Source organism: Rana temporaria, chromosome 1 (assembly GCF_905171775.1).
Source record: "Rana temporaria chromosome 1, aRanTem1.1, whole genome shotgun sequence".
Lineage (NCBI taxonomy): Eukaryota > Metazoa > Chordata > Amphibia > Anura > Ranidae > Rana > Rana temporaria.
In genome coordinates, this window is record NC_053489.1 from 261,611,976 (window position 1) to 261,633,319 (window position 21,344).

At 39.6% G+C, this 21,344-nt stretch overlaps 1 protein-coding gene across 3 annotated transcripts in view; it reads left to right on the forward strand.

Moving 5' to 3' along the window:
* The window catches only part of SEMA4D (semaphorin 4D), a 137,279-nt gene that overhangs the window by 79,035 nt on the left and 36,900 nt on the right, over positions 1-21,344 (forward strand). For all 3 annotated transcript variants that reach the window (XM_040355038.1, XM_040355046.1, XM_040355027.1), the window contains exons 6-10: positions 830-928; positions 1,366-1,459; positions 2,619-2,732; positions 7,045-7,196; positions 20,745-20,920. In XM_040355038.1, the coding sequence (XP_040210972.1) occupies positions 830-928; positions 1,366-1,459; positions 2,619-2,732; positions 7,045-7,196; positions 20,745-20,920 (635 nt within the window). The remainder of the gene's footprint in view (positions 1-829; positions 929-1,365; positions 1,460-2,618; positions 2,733-7,044; positions 7,197-20,744; positions 20,921-21,344) is intronic.

The window sequence follows — 21,344 nt, forward strand, 5'->3', positions numbered from 1 at the left end:
ACCAGCTTCTCTAAAAGGGACATGTACACTGATAATCGATTTAATTAAAGGGGTTGTAAAGGTACAAATTTATTTTCCTAAATTAGCTTCCTTTACCTTAGTGCAGTCCTCCTTCACTTACCTCATCCTTCCATTTTGCTTTTAAATGTCCTTATTTCTTCTGAGAAATCCTCACTTCCTGTTCTTCTGTCTGTAACTCCACACAGTAATGCAAGGCTTTCAACCTGGTGTGGAGTGTCATGCTCGCCCCCTCCCTTGAGGGGGGAGGGGGCGAGCAGGAGAGTCAGACAGAAGAACAGGAAGTGAGGATTTCTCAGAAGAAATAAGGACATTATAAAGCAAAATTGAAGAATGAGGTAAGTGAAGGAGGACTGCACTAAGGTAAAGGAAGCGATTTAGGAAAAATAATTTTTATCTTTACAACCCCTTTAATGAACATTTAACCTTTGCAGTGTGGGGGCCCCATTGCAGGTTCAGCTTTAATCTACTTTTTGCATATTCTGTATACAACTTGTTGAAGGAGAATCAACACGATAACCAGGCAATTAGTGTTTTCTGAATGAGACATCCTCCATGTTGTTCGCAGAAATTGTTTATTTTTTTAACAGTGTTTATAGCCACATTTTAATACATTTCATGTGCACCTTTTTCTTGTACTCTGAAATTGTATGTCTGTAAATAGACATTCTTTAGATTCATGTTTCCTATTATTTTATTGTATACCCCCAATCTATGTTCCTAATCGCTTGTTTCTTGCAATGCCAATTTCTGTGTGTATTGGCTTAAACATTTCACTTATTTCATTAATAATTTTTTTGCTTTATTACAGACAGAATGCCTGAACTACATTAGAGTGCTACAGCCACTCAACGAAAACACTCTGTATGTGTGTGGTACCAATGCATTTCATCCCGCCTGTGACATCCTGGTAAGTTCTGCTATGCTTTAATGAGTCTGCTAATGCCATGTTAGTGGGAATGAGGTGCAAACTGGGTCAGGGAAGATTACTAGAAGAGGAGAGACCCTTAGCTTTGTTCTGAAAAATAAAGAAACTAGTTATGGACTCAAGACCACACCATCGCAGAACAACCCAGTTCTGTGATGATGTGGTCTTGAGCCCATAACTATTTTTTTTTTTTTTTTTCATGACTGCTTGCTAGAGGCTCCCAACCGTACTAGACTTGATGCCCCATGTCTTGGAGCCAAGTGAATATGGGACCTGGAGGGAGTTTTTGTATTTTTTTTTAGCTTTATTCTGAGAAGGATACTTTTAATTCATTATATGGCCCAGTATAGCTATCGAACAGTAGAGAGCTGAGATGTTCACTTACAGGTATGTCACAGAAGGCATCTTTATTTTTGCAGGACCTTAGTAGCTTTCGGCTGGTAGGCAGAAATGAAGATGGCAAAGGACGATGTCCTTTTGATCCAGCGCAGAGTTACACTTCAGTGATGGTTGGTAAGTTAATGTTAATCGGAACAAAACGCTAGAATAAGGAAGGTAATGTGTGCCAGAGTTTTCTGATTCCAATTTTACAGGAGAGGTTATCAGACAATACATTATTTAGAGTACGTGGGCAAATTAATCAACCGTTATGACATCCGAATGATTACCAGAGCTGTTTTTCAATTAAGTGCCCTGCAGGTCATATTTACTGCATCATCCCTCGCTATTGAATTTTGCGGCCACAGTTCAGTCATCATTAATTTTTAGAAGAGTAGTCTACGTGTAATGAAATGTAAATGTGTTAATAATTCACCTCTACAGGATGTAAACTTCTGTTTGTCAGAGGTTTATTTACAGCAGGGTATTTAGAAGGGCCAGCCTGAGATTTAGTGAATACAATAGTGCAAGAAAAAAGCTAGAGCATCCTAACCCATGTAGGAAATGGTAGCAGCATTTTGCGGAATACATAAAATAAATATATATAAATATTTAAGTATTTCCTAACTGTGCTTTCATTTTTACCAACCACCAGCCTACACTTCTAGGAAAAAATAAAACTGTTTTCTGATCTAACTGGTTTCCATTACCTGGAGTAGCAACTTCCACGTGAACAAAAAAAAAAAAAAAAATATATATATATATATATATATATATATATATATATATATATATATATATAATACACATCTTCTGGCTTATCCTGTTATTGGAGCAAGTCAGGCCATTGATTATGCAATCTTCCTTCCTTGCACCACTGGTAAAAGTAAAGAAAATTGCCCGATTCCCCAATCCGCACAGTCAGCATGGATGGTGGAATCCCTCCCGCAGCGCTATTTTTCCAGCAGGGGGAGCCTTTCCTGCCGGCAGAACACATTGATTATTTTTGGCAGCTATAGCTGGTGGCACTAATCATCTGGGAAAACCCAATGGGCTGGTTGTGTACACAAGTTGATCAATCGACTTGTGTACAACCAGGGTACCCATACTTGGATCAAAATTTGGCTGGTCCCTGCTGAACCGGATGAATTTCGATGCATGTATAGCCGGGTTAAGTGTGAGGTATACAGACCTTTTGGTGACCACCTACCTGTACATGTTGTTTAGTTAAATAAAGCCTGTAGTGCTTGTGTTTTAAAGATGCATAAATCATTTTTTTTTTGTTTTACAAAAGATGGGGAACTATATTCTGGCACCTCTTTTACCTTTCTGGGCAGCGAACCAATCATATGCAGACATTCCCAGCAAGGTCTACTTAGAACAGAGTATGCTGTCCCTTGGCTTAATGGTGAGTTACTGAGATATTCTGTTACTGTTTTTAAGCTATATGTTAAAAATCTTGCTCATTTCAAGTTATTATCGCACATACTTGAAGGTTCAGAACGGCGCTCCTGCAAAGGAATACTTGCCTTTCCTGCGGTCACATCGCCAAATTCTGTTCCACTGCAAACTAACCTATTGATGACTTTTTTTCAGCACTTTCAGAATCAGTGACCTCCTCTGTCCCTCATAACGCTCAGTGGTTCTTTCTGTTGACCTTCACATTACTACTGTATCTTGCAATGAGTGGAAGTCAGCAGGAGGAACCACTGAGCGCTGCTACTGCTCTGATATTTCTTTTAATAACCTATAGCACTCTGGGGATTCTTTGTTCCACATTAAAAATAATAAATACATGCGATACAAGATTTCAAAGTGGTGATGTAGAGATATCCTTGCTGAGAGACAGTCTCCATGTTTGAGTTTGTGTGGGTATTTTTTTACAGTATGGTGGTTGACAGTTGACCTCATTTAGGTATTTTAGGCATGTCTGGTTTGCCGGTCTGTGGGGTGAATAGGAATAGCTTTGAAATATACCAAGGGTTTCTGCCACACATCTGTGTGCCTGATTTCATCTACTTAAGTATAAAATCATTCTTTTGTGCAAGGTTTAACTGAAATTATTCTCACAACAAAAACGGCTAGAACGGCAGGAAAATGTTTAAGCAAGACCACATGCAGGTGCACTGTTCATGCTAAGTCATATGAATCAAACCGTGTGGTTAGCAGTGGAGTTCCTGACACAAAGCGCACATCCTCACCATAAAACTTATATTACCATCTTAAAGATGTTTTATATAAATAAACCTTCCTGTCTATCCCTATAGCTTAATCTAAGAACACCGTGCTACAAAACGTAATGATATAGGAGGCAGCTAAACACCAGTCTGCATCCAACCGCCTGTGGAAATGCAATTAATGTATTCTACTTTCAAGAGTGCAGCGCTCTCCTTCAATACGTTAAGTGCATAGCTTAATTAAATTAATATATAAAGTTCCCTTGCCTCTTACATATATGACACTATGCTAAGAGCTGTGGACTGGGTTTGATCTGTCAGTTGAAGCAGTCGCACTTTTACACTGCAAAGGCACATTACTGGCCCTTCTTTTAGGTAGTGGAGTCCACCCAAGCAGGTGAGAAGACACTATTGGGTGGGGTGAAGGGCACCGTGGTGAACAAAGGTGTATAGGATTGCATGATTTACAGATTTTATACATAGAGCGAGAGAAAAAAGTATTTGATCCACTGCTGATTTTGCCCACTGACAAAGAAAATGATCAGCCTATAGGTTTATTTTAACAGTGAGAGACAGAATAACAAAAATATCCAGAAAACACCATTTCAAAAAAGCTATAAATTGATTTGCATTTTAATGAAATAAGTGATCTCCTATGAATCAGCAAGGTTATTGGCTCCCAGTTGTCTTCTTTACAGGTAACAATCTGAGATTAGGAGCACTCTCTTAAAGAGAGTGCTCCTAATCTCAGCTTGTTACCTGTATAAAAGACACCTGTCCACAGAAGCAATCAATCAGATTCCAATCTCTCCACCATGGCCAATACCAAAGAGCTGTCCAAGGATGTCAGGAACAAGATTGTAGACCTACACAAGGCTGGAATGGGCTACAAGATCATCGCCAAGCAGCTTGGTGAGAGGGTGACAACAGTTGGTGCAATTTTTTGCAAATGGAAGAAACACAAAATAACTGTCAATCTCCCTCGGTCTGGGGCTCCATGCAAGATCTCGCCTCGTGGAGTTTCAATGATCATGAGAATGGTGAGGGATGAGCCCAGAACTACACGGGAGAATCTTGTCAATGATCTCAAGGCAGCTGGGACCATGTGTTACCAATTGTTTTCTTGGTGACTTACGCTGTAACGGACTGAAATCCTGTAGCGTCTGCTAGGTCCCCATGCTCAAGAAAGCACACATACAGGACCGTCTGAAGCTTGCTAATGAACATATGAATGATTCGGAGGAGAACTGGGTGAAAGTATTGTGGTCAGATGAGACCAAAATCAAGCTCTTTGGCATCAACTCGTGTTTGGAGCAGGAGGAATGTTGCCTATGACTCCAAGAACACCATCTCCACTGTCAAACATAGAGGTGGAAACATTATGCTTTGGGGGTGTTTTTCTACTAAGGGGACAGGACAACTTCTCCCCATCAAAGAGACGATGAATAGGGCCATGTACCGTCAAATCTTGCATGAGAACCTCCTTCCATCAGCCAGGGCATTGAAAATGGGTCATGGATGGGTCTTCCAGCATGACAATGACCCAAAACAAATGGCCAAGCAACCATCGAGTGGCTTGATAAGAAGCACATTAAGGTCCTGGATACCTTAATCCCATAGAAAATATGTGGAGGGAGCTGAAGGTTCAAGTTACCAAATGTCAACCTCAAAATCTTAATGACTTGGAGAGGATCTGCAAAGAGGAGTGGGACAAAATCCCTCCCGAGATATGTGCAAACCTGGTGGCCAACTACATGAAACGTCTGACCTCTTTGATTTGCCAAAAAGGGTTTTGCCACCAAATACTAAGTCATCTTTTGTGAAGGGGTCAAATACTCATTTCACTCACTAAAATGCAAATCAATTTATAACTTTTTCTTAATGCGTTTTTCAATATTTTTTTGTTGTTCTTTTGCTTCCCTATTATTAAAATTATAGACTGATCATTTCTTTGTCAGTGGGCAAACGTACAAAATAATCAGGGGATCAAATACCTTTTTCCCCTCTCTGTATATATTGTTTATGGACTGGCACTGAAAGCTGTACTCACTTTGATATATATATATATATTTGTGTATATAATAGTTCCTGTATTTTATTAACATTATTTTTATGATCACTGGTGAACTTTATATATTAATTAATCTATGCACTTAAAGAAGTTGTAAACCTATGAAACCCCCCCCCCCCCCCCCAAAAAAAAAAAAAAACCTGTAACACAAAGGCATAATAAGCTAGTATACATCGCATACTAGCTCATTCTGAAATACCTTAAAACAAAGCTGTTGTAGCGGTCCCCACACACCACTGTCACAGCCAACATCATCTTCCAGGTTTGCGGGCTCCGGCACTGTGATTGGACAGAGCCGTGATGACATCACTCCCGCGCATGTGCACAGGAGCAGCCGCTCAGAGCGCATGCGCACAGGTACTGGCTGCATGCACTGGAAATATCCCCTAAACTGTACACGTTTTAGAAGATATTTTGAATAGGTAAGTTTGCAGAGGAAGTTTACTTTCTCTTTAACATATTGAAGGAGAACGCTGCACCCTTGAAGGTAGACTAACTTAAAGCGGTTGTAAACTTCTGTAAAAAAAAAAATGAATAAAAATAAAAACCTGCTAGACAAAGGCATAATAAGCTAGTATGTATCCCATACTAGCTTATTATAAAATACTTGCCTTAGAACGATGCCCTATAGAGCCGCCTGCACTACGCTCCCATGGCCGACATCTTTCATCAGTTATTTCCGGGCTCCAGCACTGTGATTGGCTGGAGCCACGATGACGTCATTCCCGCGCATGCGTGTGGGTGATGCCAGTCACGGCACAGGTAACTGAATATCTGCTAAACTGCAAGTTTAGCAGATATTTACAGTACCTACAGGGAAGCCTTATTATAGGCTTCCCTGTAGGTACAAGTGGTGTAACAGAATTGGATTCTTTGTCAAATTTTTTTTTTGCTCTTCACCCCTCTATTTTCTGGTTCTGTCACTGTGCACGCATTAATTGCAAATGCCTGTTCTTTTCTTTTACATTTCCAACAAACCATAGAGCATATAACATATCTTCCTATTTCCAGTGTTCTGTAGTGATTCTGCTGAACTCCCACAACTGACAATAACCTATAATTCCCCAGCAGACACACACTGATATACATGCTGTTCCTGCGAGCCTCAGCAGTTTGATGCTACTGTCAAATACCTTTTGTGCTCCATGTGGACTGAAATATCCCACAAACCTCCTTTTCACAGCCATTCCCAGAATTCACACACTATTCATCCTTTAATCTATATTTTATGTTCATTACATTATTTAGTGCACCACAGTTTTCACAAGCCCTACACTGCATGCCCTTCAAATCAGCTGTGGCCTTTTCATTAAAAGGCTTTTTTATGTACCGTGTACAAGTTCTGCAATTGTTGGTGTCATATATGCATATTTTAAATTATTTGTTCTTTCGTGGAACCATTTTTCAACAAACTAAAAAAGTGAAGTTCTGAATCAGTGAAGTAATAAGTGCATTTCCTTCCTTGTTTTTAGAGCCTAAGTTTGTGTATTCAGATGTGATTAGAGCGCCTCCGAATAACCCAGATGGAGATGATGACAAAGTCTATTTCTTCTTCACTGAAGTGTCTGTCGAGTATGAATTTTTTACCAAGCTTCTAATTCCCAGAATAGCCAGAGTATGCAAGGTAGGTCAGCAGTCATTCTGTCTTATAAACTGCTTCAGTGATTTTCTTTGCTCATCTGTCTATTTATCTGTGTTTGTGTTTTTTCATATTGGCTTCATTCTTGAACAATAAACTTTTGTCTGGGTCTGATGCATATTACCCACTTCCCTACCAAAGGACGGCTACAGCTTGGTCATCCAGTTTTGGAGGTCCTCCCAGAACCACACCCCCGTGCCCCCTATGTTTCCTATAATGCCCATCAGTGCCACCTCATTGGTGCCCATCTGTGCAGCCTATCGGTGCAGCCTCATTTAGTGGAGCACAGGGGAGACATGCAGGGTCTTTTAGATTTAATGTGTTTTTATTTTCTACAGAAATTTTGCGTTTCCTAGACTGTTGCGATAATATTGTGTGACATAAAAAATTGGTACTAGTATTATTTTATTCTCTAGGGCAAGGGTCTCCAAACTTTTCCAACAAAAGGGCCAGTTTATTGTCCAGCACAGGCAGAAAATGTCACAGGCCCAGCATCAGTGAAGATAAATATGGCCTCAGGGTTGGTGGACAATAAGAGGAGGAGTAGTAATGCCCCTATTAGTAGGATGAATAGTATCCCATCATTGGTATTAGTGGAAGATCTAGTGCCCCATTGATGGTGTCAGTGGGAGGAATAGTGCCCCAAGGGCCAGATAAAGGCTGACAAAGGGCCACATCTGTTCCTTGGGCCGCAGTTTGGAGACCCCTGCTCTAGGGTTTCTCCTTGCAGAAAATATATAATGTTTGGGAGTTTTATGTAATCTCCAGGCTTAAAATGTTTAAAAAATAACGCGCAAAAGCTGTTCTGGCAGCGAAAGTGTTAAAGGAGACGTTCACCTTCAAGAAAATGTTACATGTTTCACCCATAATATTTGTTACCGTAGTTAAAAATACAAAATTGTCTCCTAACATTTTTAGCTGGGTCTTGGATTCAAAGCAAATTTGTCAAATCCTGTGTTACACAAAAGGTACAATCCTGTTCCCCTGGTTTGGAAGGACAAGAACCTAATAACTGCTCATCCACCTCATCCGTGATTTTTGTCCTAACTCAAGTACCTGTTGGAGAAACATCGCCCACCCCTTTAATTACATTATATATACAGTTCCATTGGCTGGGCAACATCAATTTGCTGACTGCCCAGAGAATAGGGGGACGGTGGGAAACCGCATCCCATTTGATGGCTTGTGTTTAAAAACAAAACAAAAAACTATACCAATTACGTAAGCATTAAATAACCTAAATATACTCAAAATTATTACCTCTGTTTTGCACTAGCCTTTTGTAATCCTTTGCACATTAACACCAACACCGGGTGCAGCACTGTATGCCAGTCTGGTATTACTAAATTGCACAGTGTGTCTGAAGCTAACAAAAGTAGCTTACTAATTGGAAGATTAAGCAAAGATTAAGCAAAGTGACTTCATCAGTAAGTTGCTGCTCATTTTCTATACAATTACAGTCTCAACTAAGCTGTATTGCTCTGACAGTAAAGAACAAAAAAATAGCCAGGAACTGGATATGTGCCTGGTAGAGCGTGGCAGACTAGCAAGTTTGTTTTCTTATACTGGAAAAATCATTATTTCTTTCTCGCCCTTTGAGGGACACAGCGTAATAGATAATACACAATCAAGGGTTATACCACTGCCTACAGGAGAAAATGAGAAACCTAGGAGCTTAATGCCCGCTCCCTACAGCAGTGATGGCGAACCTTGGCACCCCAGATGTTTTGGAACTACATTTCCCATGATGCTCAGTTATAATGCAGAGTACATGAGCATCTTGGGAAATGTAGTTCAAAAACATCTGGGGTGCCAAGGTTCGCCATCACTGCCCTACAGGCTATAGTAACCTACCTTGAAAGAATTGTTCGATTTTTCTGCTATCCCCAACTACTTGTGAATTCATGGCCAACATTGAAAATCCTGGAAGTCTTTCTAGTTGGCCAATAAGCAGAGAATTTTAAGTGTAATTTTCTGTTACTCTCGCTACTCAGCCCTGCCATCAGCAATGACCCCTTTCTAAGACAACTTGCAGCTATGAATCCCGCGTCTCCTTTTTGACGATTCAGCTGCAGCAGGAGAGAAGGGGGGCAGGTCGGTACTATTTCAGTTGGATAGAAACAATAAAAAAGTGCTACATTATATTTTTATTATTATACAGGATTTATATAGCACCAACAGTTTGCACAGCGGCAGCGCTTAACAACATGAGGGCAGACAGTACAGTTACAATACAAATCAATACAGTAGGAAACAGAGGGCCCTGCTTGTTAGAGCTTACAATCTAGGATGTACTTTGTCCCATAGGAGACAGAAATGTAAAATGAAAATTGCTTTAAAGTGCTGGCAGTCTGCCATGAGGCCTTCTCTTGAGAAAAATCTAAAAATTATAAATTTTTTATTTTAGATTTTTAGTTCTGCTATGTGAATAGAAACACAGGTCCGTATTTCGTACAAAAACTTGACGGGGGGTTGGGTTTACACACGTTCCTGGTGGCTGCAGCCCTCTCCATATATCCGGAATTCTGCCTGCCCATCTGCGTGCCCAGGACTGGCATAGTGGGTGTTGCTGAGTAGAGGGGAGGGGTGCTTGTTGCTGACCCGAAGCCATGTGTTTGATGTCAGTTCTGGGTTTCCCTTTCAGTTTCCCCAACCCGAATGGTCAGGAAAGGGTGTAATACAATGCGATCTGCATTGTATTACATTCAGTGGACACCCTGGGTGTCTCATTAAAGAGATCCTGTCACCAAAAAATCATCACATAGGGGACTCTTTGTCCCATGTAAGGGAAAAAAAATTGACATAAAAAAAAATGTTTTGGTTTTAAATTATAAAATTTTTTTTTTACTACCGTATATATTTAACAGCCTAAAAGATACCATACTTGCTGACTATATTTCGATAGTGTTTGGCTTTTTAATATATACATATATTATGTATGTATGTATGTATGTATGTATGTATGTATGTATGTATGTATGTATGTATATACAGTACTGATCAAAAGTTTAAGACTACTTGAAAAATGGCAAAAAAAAATATTTTACATTGTTGGATCTTAACAAGGTTCCAAGTAGAGCTTCAACATGCAACAAGAAGAAATGAGAGTGAGACAAAACATTTTTTGAGCATTCAATTAATTGAAAATAACGAATAAACTGAAACAGGCTGTTTTTCAGCTGATCAAAAGTTTAGGACCACACCTCCCAAAAAAAAAAAAACGAAACCCCCCCCAAAACAGAAATCCAACTTCCAAACATGAACTCAGTAATGAGTAGCTCCGCCGTTATTGTTGATCACTTCAAAAATTTGTTTCGGCATGCTTGATGCAAGCGTTTCCATGAGGTGAGTGGGAACATTTCTCCAAGTGGTGAAGACAGCCGCACGAAGACCATCTACTGTCTGGAACTGTTGTCCATTTTTGTAAACTTCCCTTGCCATCCATCCCCAAAGGTTCTCAATTGGATTTAGATCAGGGGAACACGCAAGATGGGCCAAAAGAGTGATGTTATTCTCCTGGAAGAAGTCCCTTGTCCTGCGGGCATTGTGTACTGTAGCGTTGTCCTGTTGAAAAACCCAGTCGTTACCACACAGACGAGGGCCCTCAGTCATGAGGAATGATCTCTGCAACATCTGGACATAGGCAGCGGCCGTTTGACGCCCCTGCACTTCCTGAAGCTCCATTGTTCCACTGAGGGAAAAAGCACCCCAGACCATTATAGCGCCCCCTCCACTGTGGCGTCCAGTGTCTTGATGAGAGACCCTGCTTATGCAGTTCAGCAACCCGACCACGTTCAAAAAGGGAGAGTTTTTTTGTCTTTGCCATCACAACGTGTGACTACCTGACAGAGAATGACAATGAATCAACATCTTTGCACAGATTTGGCCTTTTAAAGGCATGTGGTCCTAAACCTTTGTTCAGCTGAAAAACAGCCTGTTTCAGTTTTTGTTGTTTTCATTAAATTGAATGCTCAAAAAATGTTTTGTCTCGCTCTCATTTCTTCTTGTTGCATGTTGAAGCTCTACTTGGAACCTTGTTAAGATCCAACAATGTAAAATATGATTTTTTGCCATTTTTCAAGTGGTCTTTAACTTTTGATCAGGACTGTGTGTGTATATAATATTAGTGTGTGTGTGTGTGTGTGTGTGTGTGTGTGTACACGTACATTTTTTTTTTTGTGAATGTTTGTTTTTTAATTTTATATTTTTAACTCCGCTATGTTCAAGCCTTTGCAGCTCAGCTACTGTACTTGTAATAACAGAGCTATTTGTGTCAGAGTTATTTATATGCCCCTGGCAGGTCCAAAGCTAAGTGTTTAAGCAGGATTAAGGAAGATATCCACACTACAACTCATTTCACAAATGTTTTCTAATTAAAGATAATGACGTTTATTTTCATAAATCCAAGTGTTATTATAATTTTTTTCTTATGCATATCCCAGGTTGTTGGTGCTGATAACCAACTTCTTGCACATTTTTGGAGTTCCTAGAATGTTTTCCATCACACACACAAATTATTTATTTGACACACAAGTAAATTTACTGTCTTGTTTATAGCAAGTATTTTTATTGGAATTCCAGTTGGATTAGGAAAAAATACCTGTTCTTTTTCTTCAGGTTTCATAAATGCAGATTGTGATTGGTTAATAGCTGTGACCTTTTATTTCCAACCTAGGATTATTTAATAGGGGTTCTCAGGATAATTACAAATTAATTTTTGACCCCCTTGTGAAGTAACGTTGAAAAATCTTTGCTACCCCATTTAACCAGTAGCAGTTTCATTTTAGTTTTTTTCATTTTTATTACACTTTTAAATTTTAAAGATATAATGTAATCTTGCGACTGCACAGATATGGCTTTTTCAATCGGAATGAGCTTATGTTTGAAATGGGTTTGAGTCCGAACCCAGAGGTCCGTTTTTATTCCCTATCCAATAAGCAGTAGACTCCACACCCTGCAGTTGATTTATACAAAGGGCTGAGGATACTTGTGACTTCATTGGTCTAACATGGCAGCTCATCAGACCAGGAATGACAGCTGCCTTCCGAGTTCGGATGCAGTCTGAGCACAGGCAAGCTCATCCCTATTCAAGTATGGGAGTGATTGTTTCGTTCAGATGCCTATGAAACAAGTATTATGGTTTGTGATAGATGCCTTTTACAGAAGAATAGTTTATTTCTAGGGAGCACATATTTACCATTTTTGCATTCTTGGCATACATTTTTTTGGAGCCTTCCATATCTTTTTTTTAATGAGGGAGCTCTGTATTTGACTCCACCTCATTCAGCAAATTGAGTGACATTGCTTTTCTTCAAGTTTATCCTTTAGATCAGTGGTCTCCAAACTGTGGCCCAGCCTTTGCTTGCTTTTATCAGGCCCTTGGGGCACTATTTTCATCCGCTGATATCAAATATGAGACAAAATTTCTCCCAATGACACCAGCGATGGTTAACTATTTTTCCAATTATACCAAAAATGGGGCACATTTCTTCCCAATGACACCAAAGATGGGGCAGAGTTCCTACCACGGACAACGATGGGGTACTATTTGTTCCACGGATAACAAAGATGGGGCATTGTTTATTCCCACTGAAGTTGGGACCTTTTCTACTCCTAATAGCCACAATTCTGCCCCCCCCCCCCTTAAGTCTGAAGGACAAGTAAACTGGCCCTTTGTTTAGAAAGTTTGGGGAGTCCTGCTTTGGATGTATTTAGTCCTTTTCTAAATCTCTTTATAATTGGGCAAAAGTTTAATGGTATGCAGTAATCTACTTTTGATACTTATGATTAATGCAACCTAAGCTCTACTCAAATGTTTATATTCTTTCTGCATGTGAGTGACCAGATGATATAAGGCACAAGTCATCAAAGTTGTGAACTGTTCTTAGTCCTACAAAGTCTCATGAATGATTGTTTAACAAACTAGGAAAGGCCTGCTTAATAAGAAAAAAAAGAAAGTTGTATGTTGGCAAAAGCAAGGCTTTAGGGTACAAGTAATGTGCATATTTTTGTGCCTTTTTTTTTTTTTAATCTTAAAATAACAAGACAGACATGCAATGGGGTTTTTCATGCTGTACCAAAACAGCAGAAAAAGTCTAATTCAACACTTTTTTTTTTGGATGGACCAAGAACTTGAAATATCCTATTTCCTAATAAGTTTGTTTTGTGTCTATGGGTTTTCTGAAAGCCTCATACACACGGTCGGACTTTAAACAAACTTTTCTGTGGATTTTTGTTTGAAGGGAGTTGGCCGGGAACATCTATAGCATACACACAGCAGGACTTTTCTTCAAACTTTCCCAACATCACATGGTTTTTCTGCTCTTTACCACCACCCTTTGGTCAACTTCTGCTATTGTTGGTTGATTTTAACATTGGTTCTGGGCATGCGTGTTTGTACTTCGGACAAAAGTCCGATGGATTTCTGTACACACGATAGGACTTTGCACCGTAGGACTTTTGTTGCCGAAAAGTTTGTCCGTTTGCAGAGTGAACTTTTGTCTGATGAAAACCGAAAAAGTTTGTCCGATGGAGCGTATAAACGGTAGGATTTTTTTGAAAACTTGCTCATTTTGAAGTTTGATGTCAAAAAGTACTACCGTGTCTATGGGGCTTTAGATTGGCTAATGAACGGGAGCCAATAAGAATGTACACCCCTGGGACCCACTGCTTTGTGTTTCCTTAACCACGTATACATTATTAAGGCTTAGCTTTGGTATTTTTGTATTGGGTGAAAACCTCATGGTGTAAGCGAGAAAATGTATCCATAAGGTGAAACTGTAATATGATGGTGCTGTAAAACATCTCTGGTGTACATTGTACCTTTTTTTATTGAGCTTGCCAACCTCTCAAGCCCCGTACACACGGACCAAATGTCAGAAAACATTGGTCGGTTCAATAAAAAAACGTCTGACATTCAGCCCGTTTTTAGATCAGCCTGTCCAAAAAAACAGCCCATGGCAGAGAGCGCTGATCGGCGTATTCTGGCAATGGTGCTGTCCCCCTGTCAGAACACAACAGCTCAGTGGGGGAGATCGCATTTACCAATTTCAGATGGTTAGTACACCGGCTCTTACCGAAGCTGACGGTCTTTTTTTATTCTTTCAATTAACCTGCTGGGATCCCCCCAAGGATTGCATGCTTTGACTGTCTTTTGAAAGTAATATTTGCATGGGGATAGGCCCACCCATATGACAGTGGTAGGGTGTTGCTATAGGCTTAGCACTGCAATTTGGAAAGGGTCAGATCTTGGTGTTTAAAAGGGGGCCTTAGCGTCACATTTAGGTAAGCAGATAATGTGCCTGCTAACCATGTGTGTCATTACTTTGCTTTACAGCATGATGTTGCAGGTTTATTTAATTGTAGAACAAAAAGTAATTTTGTAGTGTGAATTCTTGATGTTTAAAACATGAGGATCTACTAAAAATGTTTTCTCACATAAAAGGTTCTGTTAATTAAATATTCTATTGTACTTCTGGAAGCTATTATAGTGGAATGAGGGTGCATTTCTTTCCATATACCAAATGCCATATTTATTTAATAATATTTATACATGCACTTTATGACCCATTTTTATTTTCTTTGTTCAGAGGTCTGTATAATTATAATTTTGAATAAGTAAAATGTATAAAAAAAAGGTGTAGATATTGACATTGTTACCCTAATGTAACCAGTGATCACCAAGTTAGGTGTCTGTTGATGATGATGTACTTCATCAAGGTTAGATTTATCAGCTAAGCAAAAATAATGATTATACTGCTACACATGTCTCTGACACCCCATAAACATTAATTTGCAATTTGGGAATCAGGCTATGTTGAAAATGTATTTGAGCACCCCTTGGCATATTTTCTGTAAGTGTTATGGGATGCCTCTGACAGGCTGTGTTTTGTCTTAACTGGTGATGACAGGTGGAAATTCATACCTAGCTGTCATCACTCACACTAAAAAATGAGCCCAGCTGCCGACTTCTATCATGTGCTGCTAGAAGGGCTGCAGTGCTTTGTCAGTGACAGCATCCATTGTGTACAGTGATGTATTTTATGGGTCTTCCAGTGCCTCCTCAACAATTGTTAAAATGCTGAGATCTTGCCTTAATTACAGTGATTAAATTCACATTGCATCACTCCACCCGTGGCAATATTCTGAGAAATGTTAATAGCTGTTATTAACAGGGATACAGGAATGCTCAAAGTAGGAAAATATATTTACTTTGCATCTTCTGCATATGCTGTACAATGATTAGAAAGCTAGCATTGCTTGTTATGGGTAAGAGGTTTCTAAAACTGTAGAATATACTGTATTTATTGGCATATAACACTCACTTTTTTACTCTGAAAATAGAGGGTAAATTGTGCCTGCATGTTATACGCAGGGGGCTGTGGAAAGTTTTATTCCTGAAACTTCCCACTTAAAGTTGGGGTGTGTGTTATACGCTGATAAATACGGTAATTGTAATTTTTTTAATTATGATTTATTATCTGAAGTTAAAGATCTTTTGTCAAAATTAGATTTGACACTATGGTAACGCCACGTAAATAATGTATAGGTCCTTGACATGATGACAGTAAAAGGGAAAGAAATTGATAGGCTTCTCAATGGATTGATGGGCTAAACCTGGCCTGACATGGCTTAAATTGTGGCTGATTCCTGTTTTTTAACTTAAAAAAGGTATGCAAATATCTCCTGTTAAACATAATAGTTTTAAATTGGCTTCTTAAAGTGGAGGTGCTGTAAACCCTGGTGTTTATTTTTAATTTTTTTTATCTTCTCTGCAAAGTAAAGGCATAATGTGATAGTAGTATGCATCGCATACCTGCAAACGAAGCCTGCGCCGTCCCCGCTGCAGGCCGCCTCCTATCTTCGCCCATCTTCCTTCCAGGGCCACGGACTCCAGCTCTGTGGCCGGAGCCGCGTGACATCACTCCCGCACAGGAGCCCTGGTCACGGCACACTCGCCTGAAGAATGGGCACAGGCGGCCGGCCGTTCCTTCAGAGCGCATGTGCCGATGACATCATCGGCGCAGGAAACAGTAATTATCTCCTGAACGAAGCACATTTAGGAGATATTTACAGTAGCTATAGGTAAGCCTTATTCTAGGATTGCCTATAGGTACAACTTCTCCATGGAGGTTTACAACCTCTTTTAGGATTGAATCCAGAACAGCCAGGCAACTAGAGTTTTCAGAAGGCGTTCAGGAATGCCATCCTTCGTATTACTATCAGTACAGTTTTATTATAAAGTCTTGACTGCTGTGTGTGTGACTCCGCAAAAAATATTTTCCGCACTCTAAATCCTTCTGTAAATGCTGTGGCCTCTCCTTATATTCCTGTACTAAAGTAAGTACATACCACCCAAATGCATAATACTGCTGTTAAAGACCAGAAATAGTAGTGACATTGCAGCCTGAAGGTGGACCACAGTGGGGTACAAGGCATCCAACACACCCAGAAATGTATTGAATGCTGAAGATTGTTTGGCTGCCATAGCTCCTTATGAGAGCAAAGGTCAGCATTGCAGCCTGCCAGACTAGAAAGTAATAATTGTCTTCTTTTGCAAGGTGCTTTTTTTCCTTTTTTAGTTGATTTACTAAAGGCAAATAGGCTGTTCATTTTGAAAAAAGTTTATTTCAGCTTGGTGCATAAGGTGAATCTCTGCTGACTTCCATCATCAAATCTTTTTATGAAATCAGGTATTGTTTGCAATGGGAATTTTCACTAAGCTCAGCCTGTTTGCCTTTAGTAAATTAAACCCATGTGTTTTTTTTTTTCAGTTTTGGGTAGAGTTTAGTTTTAGAATGCTCTTTATACATAATAGAACTGCCCAATTCCAACGCTTGAGTTTCAGGTGGAAGCTGATTAGGAAATCACTTGTACGTAGTTTGCCTAGCAGTTGATTTATTTTGCATCATTTCTTGCTGCACCTGGTAGAATGACATGTCGGCTCACTTGTCTGTTGTGTTGGAAATATCTGCATCAGTTTCTGTTTCAGATCGAAATAGAAACTAGCACATGTCTGTCCCTAATTATCATAAATAGTGGTTTGACCTGTCATTTAGGATGTGAGCCATCAGAAGACGGCTCACATTTCCTCTCTCTACCCATGCAGGGATAACACTACACGAGCAAAGCCTGCAGGGTTGAAGTGGTTGTAAACTCTGTTACACCACTTACAGGTAAGGTTATAATAAGGCTTACCTGTAGGTACTGTAAATATCTCCTAAACCTGCACAGTTCAGCAGATATTCAGAGTGCATGCAGCCAATGACATCAGCAAATGCGCTCTGAAGGTCCAACTTGCGATGCCGGACCTTCAGAGCCCATTATGGAAACGGCGGCTCCTGCGAGCATGTGCGGAAGAATGCATAGCGGCTCCGGCCACTCAGCACCAGAGCCCTCGAACCCTAAAGAAACACCGGGGGGGGAGGGGGGGAGAGATGTCCACTGTCTTGGTACATACTAGCACATTAGGCCATTGTCTTACAGGTTTTTTCTTTTTTTATTCTTTAGTGGTTTACAACCGCTTTGACAAACATTCTCCTCCCTCCCACTCTAAGCTGATAGGCCAAGAGATTGGAGCATGCACCTGTCAGTTTTCTGTGCTGCCTATCAGACACAGCAGAACAGAAAACTGATTGCTCTTAATTAACAAAGGGGCTTGCCCCCCTTTTATTTATTAGGAGCCACATCTGCTCCATTTGTTATGTTTAGAAGAGCGATGCAAACACTTTGCTTGCATCACTCCTATTTACTCCCCGTATGATCCGCTGACATGGATTGGAGAAGATTGGAAAGCAAGTTTGGGTAGCTTTGTACCAAAGGCAAATCAATAGGCTTGTTCCTTTTTTATTTTGTGGTTCTCCTGAAAGCAACACTGGTATATACAACATGGATAAACATTATTTACATATATACGGTAGAAGATTTTTGATTGTATATTCAGTATTCTTGCATGCTGTGTAAGAATTTTGAACACCCTCTACTTTATAAAATCGGGATTTAATGTAATTTTCACAAATGCAGCCACTGGTATGTCTGAGCACCTTGTTTTATTTCTTTCTAGATATAATAAAATCTTAGGGAATGTTTGTAAAGCTGTGAATGTTAGTGCAAGTGAACTTTCCCTGTACCTGTGCATTGAATGTCTAGTGACTGACACATTCTCATCACCTTATGCCCCTTTCAGTAAAGGGAAATTTAATGTGTAATCTCTTTAGATATCGATTTGATTTGATCTAAGGTTCTTGTTGTTCCCAGTTGGTTATAAGTGGATCATTTAAGCACGTTGCTGCTCTTTGGTTAAAATCTTCCATTAGGAAAGCTGGGGCTCTGCAGATAAAAGTGCTGAACCTAATCTTTGGGGTTTCCAAGGCAACCCGAAGCCCTTAGAGACATCAGCTTGAGACAACATGTGCAGACTTTAATTATCTCCTGACTAAGCCTTTTGAGTTTGGAAGAAAAGTGCAGAATGCACTGTTTAAATACTAATATTTTATTTATATGTGTACCAGGTTTACCTTAAGACGGGCATACCAAATAAAGGGCCATGCTATAGCCTTACATACAGCACCCTGACTTTCTGTTTGCTCTCTTTATGAACTGGGATCAGGCCAGGCAGCTTAATTACAGCACCTATCGTCTGCTTGGACATTCCAGTCCGTATTGAAGCCTCTCCTGAGGTCTGCCACTTGGGTTTGTTCACAGTTCTGAATGAAAGGAAAATCTTTTGAATGGGTACTGATTATATTAGTAGAATAGAACATTATGACGGCAGTTTTATATAGATGAATCGGTGAGTGAATATTAGTAGTAGTATCATACAAGATTTATATAGCCGCCAACAATTTGCACCGCACTTCAGAATATAAAGGGGGACAGTGCAAATTCAATACAGTTTAGTACAAAAGGAATAGGAGGGCCCTTCTCATGGAGCTTACCATAGACATAAAAAGCACATTTATATGTATATTGGATACATTTTGTAAAGATTAACATTTTAACATCGTTATTATATTACATTTGTAACACTGAAGTAATAACTGTATGTACGGTTAAAGTTCTACTAATTTATTTGCCTACTATGCCATGAATTGTCTGTGATTGATCTCATGCAGTTCGGCTATTTTGCACCTCCTTGGTGTCTCTAGGCTGTATGAAACTGTGCAGGTCCTCATAGTGAAAGTGAGCAGAAAGCTAGAAATGGATTTCTTTGTATTAGGTGAAACATATTGGTTTACATTTTTATCAAATTTTCTTGCATAGTTTAGAAAATAATGATCTTGTTCCGCTCTTCCATATTTCTGGTTTGAAAGTCTGGACTAAGCAGAGTAGGAAAATTATTTTCACTGCATACGCATCCTGGAGCAAATTATGGATCTTGGTATTAACAGCAACTCAAAAGTTAGTTCACAAAGTACTAAAACGATACTTGAATGTATTTAGTCGATTTAAAGGATACGTATTTACCTTTCGGAACATGTTACGTGTTCCACAAATTTTTAGGGTGGAACATGTAACATATTTCCGATCCTGCAGCCGCTTGGCGATCCCCACACTCTGTGGCAGCAGTAGGGGGAGAAATTCCCTGTACTAGCTGTCACTTTTTGAAAACTGCATGGCCGTGCAGGGCTCCCCACACACGGCCATGTCATTTATACACAAAACTGTGTATGAATTAACTACTGTTCCCCACATTCTTTGTGGCTGTCGGCTTTTAGTTTTCAATAAACTACCATAGCATGATGGACTGCCATGGTAGTTCATTGACGCTTCATGTCAGAATGTATCGGATTTCTCGTACGAGGTATGAGGAAGCAGATACACAGGAGACCTGCATCTTGTCGATGATCTGTTGATCGCTGGTGCAATGCTTTTACAGGCTCCTGCAACACAAAAATAGTAAATGCTAATTTTTTATTACCTGCAAACAAATGTGCATTTATTTTATTTAGTTTTTAGTTTACTTATCCTTTAAACTGAGGGATCAATTGGTCTTTTAAGCTGATGTTTATTTAATTTTTTCCAATAGAAAAGTAATAAGTTGTTTCTTCACGGTTTCTTCATGGTTTTTAATATGTGTTCATTCAGCTGCTATGGACAGAGAGAGAGAGCAGTGCTTAATCTGTAAAACTATTTTAGCTACAAAAGCAGTCGGGAGTACAAAATTGCCTAAGCAAGTGGGGTAGAAGCTAGGCTCCCGTCCTTGCCGGGAAACTGCGGGATCATTCAGAAAGTGCAGCACATCACACGCATATGCAATAAGGAACCAGTTGTGCGCCAGTAGGAAGTCACAGCCAGCTTCCCACACTCAAGTTGGCGGCGCCGGGGACCGAAAGACCAGCCCGGGTGATGACAACACTGGATCACTGGGCTGCTAAGTATCTATTTGAAAAGTCGGCAGCTACAGTATTTGTAACTGCTGACTTTTTTATTTTTTCTACTAACAACTGGAGTTCATCTTTAACATGCAGACTACTTTTAATGTAATGTCATATTATACCATGTAAATCATATATTACTTTACTGTATTTCCAGGGTGACCAAGGTGGTCTCAGAACACTGCAGAAAAAATGGACAACCTTTCTTAAAGCCAGACTTATATGTCACTCACCAGAGAATAATATGATTTTCAATGTCATCAATGATGTTTTTATCCTGAAATCACCAGATTTGCAAGAACCAGTCATCTATGGAGTATTTACATCTCATTTGTAAGTAAGGCTTTCATATCTGTAAATGTTATAAGATCAAAAAACATATCTGTGCTATAATGACAAACGCCACTTTTGCTGGAAATTAATATATATAAATAACATATATAATTGCTTCATAGGCCATGTGGTCTAACGCACTGTGTATCATTACAATTGCCATGTGTTTTCCAAAAACAATTTATTTTTCACTTTTTTTTTCATACTGTTGCATCCCAGTGCTGCCGATCTTTTCACACCCTTTTCCGCCAGTCTATAAGCATTCACTCCAGCATCTGTTGCACATCTAGATACAGTGGAATAAGATCCTTACAGCATGTCTCAAATTTACAAGCCGGCCTCAATACGCTGTCTAATTAGGCAACTATGTGGCAAATGAGGTTTAATGTTCATCATAAATGTGAAATTATGCACTTGGGAGCCA